Source organism: Echinococcus granulosus (assembly GCF_000524195.1).
Source record: "Echinococcus granulosus chromosome Unknown EG_S00009, whole genome shotgun sequence".
NCBI lineage: Eukaryota > Metazoa > Platyhelminthes > Cestoda > Cyclophyllidea > Taeniidae > Echinococcus > Echinococcus granulosus.
The window spans coordinates 1,424,686-1,436,010 of record NW_020170389.1 but is presented as its reverse complement, the minus strand read 5'-3'; the positions used below and the strand labels follow the sequence as shown (position 1 = coordinate 1,436,010).

The following is an 11,325-nucleotide window of genomic DNA, read 5'->3' as shown; positions in this document are numbered from 1 at the left end:
GATCATAGCACGTTTAAACAGTATTAGCCTTCAATAATTTAGATATCTAGGAGGTTTTATAATAAACTCGAATTTTTCGCTTGGCAGGTTTTTCTGTGTTTTAATTTGCTGTGGGGGAAGGAAACCTTTGGATCTTGCGTGTCTGTTTAATAGATTGAGGCTTGTTTCTCTGTAGGTGTGGAATTGGCACTTGATATTGATGGAATTGACTGGTAACATGGTGGATGTTGTGTGTCTTGTAGCAACTAATCGGTTTCTTATGCCGGTTCATTACGTTCATTGTTCTTTGCATGTTTGACAAATGTGCACGAATATTTTTTTAGGTGATTCCTAAATTATGCTTGGTGGGGTGTCGAAATTAGCCAAATTGCTGGCTTCTGACAAAATTAAGACGCGGAAACTGGGTTACAAATACGTCCGTGAACTCCTAAGTTTGGAACCCGGTTCGGACCAATGTGGGTTTCGGGAATGCTGTTCTTACTGTCCGTTTCCCTAGTTAATATGTCTTTCAAAGACATGCTTGGTGTTTGTAAAGGTCTATATTACAGTCTGTGGATGCAAGACAAGTTGTTATTGCAGGTACTCTACTCCATCGCTATTTCGAATTTGCAATATATAGGAAGAAGCCGCTGCAAGAATTGCCAAGCTAATTTCGACTACAAAGTCCAGGGGGATTCGATCCATGTATATAAAGGCGATGTTTGAGACCTTGGCTCGTGAGTGGGACAATTTGGATACTTGGAGGGAGGATAAATTTATGATGGTATGTTCTGACAGACGCTTTCAGAATTTATTCTTGCGGATATGTGGTGGTTCAGAGAATGTCCGAGGCCTTCATCTGAGCCACCACTCATTTGCATCGATTTTCGAGTGCCGATTTAATAAATTTCCCTCATTTATAGCTGGTGAGAGTCTTCTTTGTACGCTGTATTGGATCCGTTACAAAACGTAAAGTTTCCGTAGAAACGCTTGTAAATGCTGTTTTTGGAAATGTAATAAATACCAGCACCAATTCAGCTATCGGCCTGAAGCTCCATTTATGCCTCGTTATTCAGCAAGAGCTCCTCGATGCAGGGGTATGTCGTCTCTTGATTGGGCGATCACTGTTCAGGAAATCCCCACAGTCATTCACTTGTTCTTCAAACACACCATCGAAACTCTTCAAGCCATTCCAAAGTGAGTGTATGAGTAATTTCTTATTCATCTTCCCTTCAGAGGTAGTGCCTATGCGTCGGAATTGATAAAGTTACTCCTCTTCTTAACCAGGCAAATGCGAAGATACCCTAAGGTTAGTGATTCGCTTTAATACTTATAATGTCGCCTTTTCTGTAGCTACCTCTGAACAAGATAAGTGATGAACTACTGGTTTCATCTACAGAGATTGTGACTCACAGGAAAACATTGCGAAGAATTGCACTTATGTGGGAATGTTTTAACCATTTTTGAAATGTTATACTGTTTTGACTTGGTGTAATAACGAAATTCTTCTTTGTGGCTATTTAGGTTGCACACGAAAAAGTCCAGAATCAATGACCAGCGAAGGAACTTTTATGAAAATCCGGCAGTCTCAAATGATGCAGAAGCCACTCCTGTCGTTGCTCCATCCATCAATACCACCACTCCGACAAAGAAGAGGAGGTTGCAAGATTTTCTGGAGAACTTTGTAGGTTTCGCCGGCTCGGTTACAGTAGCGTTTGTAGCAAAAGCGGTCGGTTTCCCGTTGTTTTGTGCGATTTTAGGAAGGTTCGTCCGATGTCAGCGCATGCCATCGTAAACGGAGGAAAAACGTAGATTTGGGCGATGAGGAGGGAAGTCCGTCAATTCTCCCATGCCGAGAACCGGATTCTCAAAGAACAGTATGACAAAATTGATAACCCTTTTTTTTCGCTTCAATGGCGTATTCTACCGCCCTATATTTGGAGATAATAGGCCTGTAGAATTCTTTATTCATGCAATAAATGGAAATGACTGCATTTTCATCAGTCGACAAATTTTTCGTAAAACGAGACTTACGATATCCGAGACTACTTTTGGTTTTCTTTTTTTACGGAAATGCATATTTATTTCAACCGAAATGCGAATGGCGTTTGTGATGTCTTTTTTAAATTTTATTCCTTTTGACAATTCCTGGTTAGTAAATGGATTAACCATATCAAGGCCAACTAACCAAAACTTCTTGTAAAGGCAGCCGCATTCATCAGTGGCAAAGTTGGACGAAATGGAGAAACACGGCTGAATAGTATCAAAATGTAAACCTCCTCGAACAGTCATTATACTTCGTTATTGCCATGTCGTGTTCTGGACATCCATCCATCAGTTTGGTACTTTTGTGCTGTCATCTCAGAGATGTTTGAGACACTTGATTAACTCAACCGGTCAAAGTGAGTGAATGTCTGCCGTGGTCAATGTGGATGGGCGAAATGATAGGGGTAATGAAAACCGTTCAGTAGAGTTTGCAAGTTCTTGTAAATGATTCTGTTTGAACTTAGACTTGTCGTCTCAAGTAGACTGCGCCAACTTATCGCCAATAGGTCATCTTTAACTATTTTGCTCATTTTCGCTGAATGATTGCTGGCACCTGAAGACTGCACCATCAACAGTTTGGGCGAACGCTTTAAATCCGATGTTTCACATTTGGTATCATATGGTGCGGCAAATGCACGTTATCGTAAATGTCAGCGGTTTGCCTTTTTATTGCTTGTAGCAATTCAAATCCTTAATGGTCTATTGGGTATCTGGTTCCATAACTCATTTCATTACAGGCAATAGCTGATGTTGATGTAAGAGAGGATGTTTCCGCGGCAGCTTCTTCCGCAATGAACGGGGAACCAGCCAGTGTGACAACAAAACCAGAATTTGACCTTTCAGTAATGGATCAGACTTCACCTATACGCGAGAAAAAGCGCGTTTCCTTCGGCAAGGTGGTCTGTAAAAGTAGGTTTCCTCTTGTTCAAATCATGTCTTCTATAGCATTTCCTCACCTTGCTTTACCTTCTTTCAAAGGGTTTTCGACTCGCCGAGTCTTGAGTGCCAAAAGCATCACCCAGACGGAGCCGGATCGAAGCATTCTGCGGCATTAGGACTGTGCGATGCTAAAGCAGGAAGCGATTTCTCTAATGTGTGTGCATTTCTGGGAACTTTGCATTGCGGAAATCTCTTGTTTCCGTAATCTCGTCTTCTGCCTCACTAATTCCGTTTGCATTTGATTTTGGATGCCGTGAAAAGACAAATGTAAACGATGAGTTTCTTTAGCACTGTGCCGTAATTTCATTGGCAATAGGTTGGTCCTCGAAGGTCAGTCTTGTTTAGAGTATCGAGAGTTTTATGGGAAGTGCTAAGCATAATTACCAGGATTTTGACAATAATTGTTTAGGGGTGTTTTCCATGGCTTGATGAGCAGGGAAATCCCAAGTTTCATGCCGCTTTGTTGGTGTGGTCATAGAGCATTCAAAGTACTGAAAAAAAGGTTTTTAATGGTAATCGCACTAGTTTGGCATTTTATTATGCGTCAATTGTTTGGTTAACTCTCGGTTTCGGCAGCAGATCGCTTAGGGGCGTTGCCCCTGTACCCCTTGCCAGGCAACCTGGCTTTTTGGTCATACCAGTAGTCAATAAGCCCTTCTGGAAGTCTCGAGTCGCTACATTGGAGGCAGTGGAAAATGAATCCTATCTTACAGGACGTCTCCCCTGATTTCGACTCCTGCAGTGATTGACCTTGAATGTGCTGAGGATAGGAGGATTTGTGACGACCTCAAACAGACGGGTTGAAAATGACGAATACTTACGGCAATAACCTCAGTCCTGTGAGACATTTAATTAAATTTGTTACGAAGCTGTGCGAATATATCAACAAAGCAAATACACGATATCTCCTTCACTTTCCTACTAGCTGGATGGAACCCAGGTCAAAATGGCTGGTCAGTTCTGAAGTCGTAACAATGTAGCAAGGAGGAATCGGCGCAAAACCCTACTCCACGGAACTATTCTACACTTCGTTCTTTGCCATGACTTATTTTAGGCCAGTGCTTCTACGGCTGGCGATAGACACGCGTATTGGCCAACACATTCTCCTTCCCCCCAAATACAGTTCCCATACGGGACGACACTTCAGATGCAGTTGAATTACTAAGAGAGATCAGTGACGTTGCTGTCATGTATCTCCTCAGTTACATGGAAATTCGACAGCTGGCACTGTTGGTTCATGGGTGTTTGTCATACAGCACCGACTACGTTGTGATGGCTGACGCAGAAGTTTGACGGAGGGAAGCGCCGGGCACGACGCTCAAAAGAGGAGAAAGGCGACTAAATACGTTACCTATTTGTTTACCTCTCTTTTTTGGTAAGAGACCACGTAGGAAATCTGCCATTGACCTTTGCAGGGTGGGCTAGCCTCCGGGCCATGCCAGTAGTCCCAATCCTCTCTGGAAGCCTCAGGGTGCTATAATATATTCATACAAAGATGTTTTTTTGGAAAAGTAGAAGAAAAATTGATTCGGGACAAAAGTGTGTTTACCGTCCCATTTGGTAATGGTCGCTGTTGTCACATTATGCCTACTCATGGTTATTTGGCACTGTTCCTGTTGTTTGAAATGGCGCTATTTAGGTAAAGTTTTTTTTTCTGAAGGTTAGAGTTTTATGGGAGCATTTCAAATAAATGGATTTGGAATTTCGGCGTCTACATAATCATTAATTTCTTTTCCCGAAAACAGTACCTGCCGTGTATCTCGAGAATCCACAACCAATGAGACATCTTACGAACCATATTAGTGTCTCCTTTTGATGCCAGGACTAGCAAAACACTGAACAGCATTACCTCTACAAAATCGTAGATGTGAACCAGAGATATTAAAGACGAGTTTTTCGTAAGTAGTTCAGACTATCAAGCAGAAAATTTATAAAAATTCTCCCTCAATGCATCGATTTTTTTTTAAAATAGAGACTCAATTTAAACGCTCGGTGAATTGGTTTGCTTCTCAAAAGACACTCGAAACCGCGCAAGGAAAACCGTTTCGCCAGATCGAATGGCGCACAAGGATTTTGACTCGGAAGAACGATTCACGGATATCAAGCTTGAATTTCGACCAGCAGGTTGGCCGAAAATAGATCTCCACGCAGATACAAAAGAAGACTTGTTTCGCTCTTTCAGTCTTTTCGACATGAACGGTCTTGGTGCTGTCAGCATTGACTCAGTCAAGGTAGGCGTATACCCTCTCTCACGCAGCGTTTAATTGCTTTCTACTAATAATCACTAAGTATATAAAGTATTTTACCGTAATAGATCAATCAAAACACTCGATGCTTCGTTCTCATTGGAGTAAAAGTCCACATACATGCATATAAAATTGTACATTTTCCGTGTTTTAAACTTAATCGGGTTTACTTTGTGTTTGGGACGTAATTTGCGATGCATAGGGGTAGGGTAAACTAATTTCAGGTTGCACTGCGCGCCCTGGGTCACGAAATAGACGCTAAGGAAAGTGAGGCGCTTAAGCTAATGTTCCCGGATGGAACAATCGTCTTTGGCGATTATCTCAAGCTCCTCTCGGAGTGGATTTTTAACATCGACCAGGATCTCGATGTAGAGAAGGCCTTCGCGTTATTCGACACTGATGGCAAGGGTTACATCGATTTTAATGATCTTCGAAGGGTGCGGGATCGTCTCGGCTACTCTCAGGAAATCGATGACGCAGAACTTATCGATATGCTCATTGGATCTCAGGTATCCGTTCCCGCTTTTGGTTGGTTCTTGCGTTCAATCATCAGGCATATCTACACAAGGGATATTTAGCATAGTTCATAATTCAAAGGAAATTCCAAATCCTATTTTTATATATCTTAACTTTCCAAGGAACGACTTACTTTTCACTGCAGTTTTCTTATTTATATCATAATTAACAATGTTTTAAATACAGGGTCAACCGATTTCGGCAGCTTACTACTTATTCTTACTGTGTTTACAAGTCAATTCCCTCTGTCATCCTACAGCGTTTATCAATCTTATTTAACGACAAACTGATAACAATACTTTGCTATTCTAGACATCTTGTAATTTCAAATCACTTCCTTACCGCAGGATGTTTTATTTGGTTCTGGTGATTTTGAACTTTGGGAGGCATTTCTACTTCACGGCTGATACATTTGCAGTTAGGGTATTTCTTTACTTCTCGTACAAATTGAGGAAAAAGTGTTCCATGCTGTCCGTTGTAATTGCTTGGCCTAAAACGAGACGTGACTAAGCTCTCCGTTATTCAGACGATGAACATTAAGACCTTTCCTTTAAAAGAATACATTTAGTACTTGGGGAACTATTATCTAGGCCAAAATGAAGTAATCGCATCGAATTCACAAAGGCCTTTTAGCGGAGATTTTAAGGTGTAAATAGTATGAAAATGATTCTTAACTCAAGCAGGGCTTTAGTCACTTATATTCTTCAATTACTTTAATTAATTTAGGGATTCTGTATGTTTTTTGTATAAGATCGTAACAATTATTGTCACAAGGCCTAAAGATTTTACTAATTCTTCAAAATCTCTTACCCACACATCTCTTGGTAAGTCAGGAATTAATGTACTTCACTTTTCTGGTGCATTTCGAGTCTTTGAAGATCAAGCAGCAAATTTTAAATACTTTTTAAAGCATTTCACACTTGGTGGAAGAATAAAGCCCACCTGGTGACCATTTGGTGTGATTTTACTAAGAAATCGTGGATTCTTGGGCGTTAGTTCTTCTTCTCTCTCATCCAGCAAACTGATGCGTTCTGTCAGCTTACGGACAAGTTGCTTGTGGGATCAGCAGCAGTGAAGGTTGAAGGTGTTCACGTCAACTTTTGGAGAGTTTAACATTTTATCCGAAGGCCCGGCAATCAAACAGAATATTTGGTATTTTGATGTTATAATAAGCAATGGTAGTGAGTCTTCAAATCCATCTCATGAAAACGGTTTGAGTGGATTTGCTTTTGAACCAGCGATGTTTTAGTTTTCCTCTACTAACCAATCTAGATCGCTCACTAATAGTATGTATCTATAGGCTGTAGCAGATTAACAGGTGGTACTGAAGTCGTTGTAATGGATGCTGACTGGACAAATCTAAACTAATGAACCGACATTATTGGACTTTCGGCTTCGGCGCTACCCTCCATAATCTTGTCAAAGTGATGAATTTATATGATTCGTCTTTATACAGCGACAGCGGAGAAATAAAGCTTTGGGACCCTTTCTTTTATTTTATGCAATAGAACCCATCTTCCATTTATTCTACTTGGTCTCACACTGTTTACTTAAGTAGTAACGTAAACATGGTCCCACTGCTGTTACCCGTTCGGTTTTACATGAATATATCTGTTGGTTCTACTACGGCTTCAAATTCATTATTATTCACCTTGGTGGTAGCTTGAGTCTCAAATTCAGCTTTTTCAAACTGTTGACGAACTGGAGAGTTTCAAGCAACCCTCAGTGTATTTTTTTCAGTCCATGATGGAACTCTTATTCAAGTATGACGCCTGCTTTACAAATGGAGGTAGATTCACTGTCGATGCACAAGAAAGTTGGGAGAAAAGAAGAATAAGCGCATCTGTACATCTCCAGAGCTGAAACCAAGCCGCAAGACATTTGGAAGGTCCCTCGTCGACAATTATAAAAGCAAAATAGACTTAAATCCTAAACATAAAACTAATACGCCCCCTTATATAACAATAGTTTTACGAAAAAAGCTCAAAAAGGACCAGATTGGTTTAAAAACCCAGCATGCGTAGGATCACCTAATTAATGGTTTCCTGATTCGCCAAAGGTAAACGATGCCGCACAGGAATTGAAGGAGATCTACGAGGACCGGCAGGATAAGACACGTCTGAGAAAGGGTCAGGGCTACGCCACCTCGGTGGGGGTGGGGGATGCGGTTGGCGGGGCGGAGACCGGCCCACTGGTGGTTCTGCCGGCTATCGGCATGCACCGACGCACCTCCTCCAAAAATGCCTATGATCCCACTGGACTCACTGTCGACTTCGACAAGTTCAAACGCGTTCTTCAACTTGAAGCCGCGCCTCCTGAACCCATCTAACTCTGACACTACATGTATAAACAAAAATAATAGTAATGCATTAGCAATAGACGTATGCCCTATTTCTACTATTCTCTTTTTTACCACAAACACCAATGATTTTTCATGCGTATGGAATTTAAAATGAATATATGAACTTTCTTATTAATGGTTGATAAGATTTCGTTATTACTAGCACGATGTAAATGAACCTCCATCAGAATTCAATTCATAAACTCTCTAATATTATATATATTTCCACTTCTCATTTTACGACATGAACAACTTGGAATTTTCCTTTCCAGTTCCTATTATCTCTGTGACAAAAGGTTTCGAGGGCTGGTAGTTGAAGTATGAGGTCATCACTCACCTCGCAGACAAGGTTATGAAACTGGGGGGGGGAATAAACCCCTAAGGTCTTAAAGAGACAAACATCTCAGTAGAACCGCAGCTTACTCATTCAGACGGTAGATGAAAGAGATCGGCACGCACGTCCACCCTCCTGCCCACCCGCACAGACAGGACAGTCAAAATACGATTTTTTTTCCGAGGATTTTCCCTGAACAACATATGCGCAAAATCAGTCACTACGCTTCTTTTTCATCAACAAATCAGTCCCTCCTTATTTTACCTCCATTGGAGTGGTCGAAAATTGTCGGTAAGTTTGTATGTTTGTACGTCTAGTCGTCTACCCGAGAGGAAAACGCGAAAAGAAAGGGAGTTAAGGGTGAAAGAGAAATGATTTATATCCGATGGTGCCAACGCCAAGGCCCTCCTCTATGAGGTAGTGTCCAAAATGGATTAGCTTCCTTGGGGCCACCCCGCTACTCTAATTATTTTTTTGTGGGCAGAGCGGCAAACATGAAAAAAAGGGCGCGATGTATGTATCCCTACTTGCGGTTTGTTTGTGTGTGTGCCTGATGTCTTTGATACCTGAAAAGGGGGAAGTGTAATTTGCTGCGCTTGGTCTTAATTCCTTGTTTTGGCAGCCTAAAAACCATCCTTTTGGACAGTCCTTTTCTTGTTTTGAGCATATTTGAGAGCGCTACCTATCCATTGGTTGTCATAACCGAGTGGAGATGGGTTGAAATTATCCACGAGACCCGAACAAAAGTTGAGTGTCAAATTTTAGCATTTGGAGAAAGCTTTTGAGCCTAAATGTAGCGCTGCAATTTGTAAATTTAGGCGGTCGATCTGCCTGATATTTAAAAGATTTAATAGAATTTATAAGGTCCAGTTTGTAGTCTTACTGAATCCATTTTTAACAAGTAAATTTCTCTGAAACTGGTTATTGCGATTCAATTTCTAAGTAATTTTTGCTGTCATTGGAATTTGGGAAACGTAAACTTTTCTTAGATTTTAACAGTTGTTTTTATCGGAAGATCTTAGATTGTTATTTTTTGGTTGTGAGTGAACCTGACTCGCTCAAGCTAAGCCTCACTCCATTGATTAACACGCTGCAGACAGCGAGGGGTTTTAGTATTTGCAATGTTCTAGTAAGCCTTTCTTCACTCTTCTCCTTTGAGTCTTTCAGATTCTACCATTGTTAACAGATTTTGAAAGGACATAGACCCTTTAAGGGGTTGAGCACGTCTTATTACTGCTATCAGTATGGCGACCACGCTAAACCAGAGAACGTTTTTGAGGCATCAGTCAGTAACTTGTTGTGTCAGACATCCATGTCATTGAGTTGGAAGACGAGCAACGAAAGCTTGAGGAGTTCCACTTTGTGTTTACACGTGCAGAACCGCCATCATATTGCTGAACAGTATAAGAAGGTCCTAATTGACCTTGTAGTTAGTGTAGAAGATATTTCGTGATTCAAGCAGAACAGTAGGTGGTCTTGGTTAGATGTTATGTCCTGAAAATCGGCCAAACAATAGCTAAATGAAAGCTAGCAGCATAGCTGACTGAAAAAAACTTCCTAAAATCAACCAATCATTATACCACAAACAAGAATATATCTACATGAAATCTTACCAAAAAACACATTGAGACTAAGATCAAAACTTTTGAAAGGGTCTGATAAAATTTTATGTTTAATAAGTTTAAAGACATTGGAGGCATTCCTGTTAAAGGCAACAATGATCTTCCGAATCTCGAGTTGGCTGGTTGCATGGCAGACTCAACAAAGTTTGTTTTAACACTGGTAAGAACGTTTTGGGAATGCCTTTGTTGGATACCCCTCCAGTAGGATGTTATTGATATTCCTAGTTATCCGTATCTTTATAAGAGTCACTGCCGCTTCATAAACAGTATATTTTCTGATTTTTATATCGCTTCCACACAGGAATGTCTATTTTGGGTGTGATTACGCCACTTCTAAATAGTTTTTACGTCGAAAAATGCAAACAATGTGTACGCAACCATACCTTCGTGGCACGAATAAGTGCCGTAAGTATGCAGTGCTGAGAGGCGGGAATGCACTCGCCAAAAATGCTTGGCGATTTTAAGAATACCGTTTCACAATTCTCAACTTCCTTGTTAAGATTCTTACCTATCAGTTACAAGCATGGGTCTTTTAAGGTGATTATAATAGGAAGGATAAGCATTAGTAAGGTGTAACTACGACCGTTCATGGTCAAAGTAAACAGATTTGGAGGAAGATGGCTCAGTTATCGGAAAACGGGACGGTATAACTTTAAGTAGATCATTTATTCCAAACGATATTCCAAATGTTTAAGGGGTACAGTTTTCTAATTCACTTTGTGGCCTCGTGGCACACTCAAGACGGCTTTTGCGGCACGAATGATTAAACGCCCGCCTGGAGGAGAAATGAGTGGGGGAGAGAGGCAAAGGGAATTTTACGATTAAGGTCCAACAACAGAGCTACGCGATAAATTGCTGATGCCTGTAGCCCGTGGTTGGGACCGCCCCCCCCCCCCCCATCTACTCAATAGATGTTTGTGCGCATGTTAATGAGAGAAGAGCCTCATCACGACCTTGAACATAGCGGTAGCAGCAACAGTAGTAGTAACAGTAGCTGTTGTGCCTTTGGGCAGGATGACAAATAAGCGTAGATAAATCAGCCATTCGGATAATGCTATCGATGATAGAATAACGGTGATGGGCGGCTACACCACATCAGACCAGCTCTGTGCGTACGTGTGTGCATTTAAAAACAGCAGCACACCAAACCAATTGGGTGGGGGGGATGGGGATGGAATAGGAATGGGAAAGAGACGGGTACAATGATTAAAGCTTGCATTCGGTACACATGTGCACCAAATTTATTCACATTAGCCCGGATGAGTTGAATCAAACGATGCCGCTAAAATTAATGTCAGCATC

General features: G+C 41.1%; 2 protein-coding genes across 2 annotated transcripts; both read left to right on the top strand. All coding sequences in view use genetic code 11, as the record gives it.

Moving 5' to 3' along the window:
• Positions 1 to 337: 337 nt before the first annotated feature.
• On the top strand, positions 338 to 3,080 carry EGR_02164 (Ribosomal RNA processing protein 1 B; the record flags this gene model as incomplete). Its single annotated transcript, XM_024491413.1, has 11 exons — positions 338 to 455; positions 497 to 579; positions 620 to 763; positions 903 to 1,076; positions 1,112 to 1,176; positions 1,216 to 1,288; positions 1,333 to 1,421; positions 1,504 to 1,663; positions 1,740 to 1,856; positions 2,763 to 2,934; positions 3,004 to 3,080. The coding sequence occupies 11 exons, from the start codon at positions 338 to 340 to the stop codon at positions 3,078 to 3,080; spliced, it is 1,272 nt and encodes a 423-aa protein (XP_024354266.1).
• A 1,941-nt stretch (positions 3,081 to 5,021) lies between these two features.
• Positions 5,022 to 8,055, top strand: EGR_02163 (Centrin-1; the record flags this gene model as incomplete). The annotated part of the gene is made up of 3 exons (XM_024491412.1): positions 5,022 to 5,195; positions 5,435 to 5,719; positions 7,786 to 8,055. The coding sequence occupies 3 exons, from the start codon at positions 5,022 to 5,024 to the stop codon at positions 8,053 to 8,055; spliced, it is 729 nt and encodes a 242-aa protein (XP_024354265.1).
• Between the last annotated feature and the right edge of the window lie 3,270 nt (positions 8,056 to 11,325).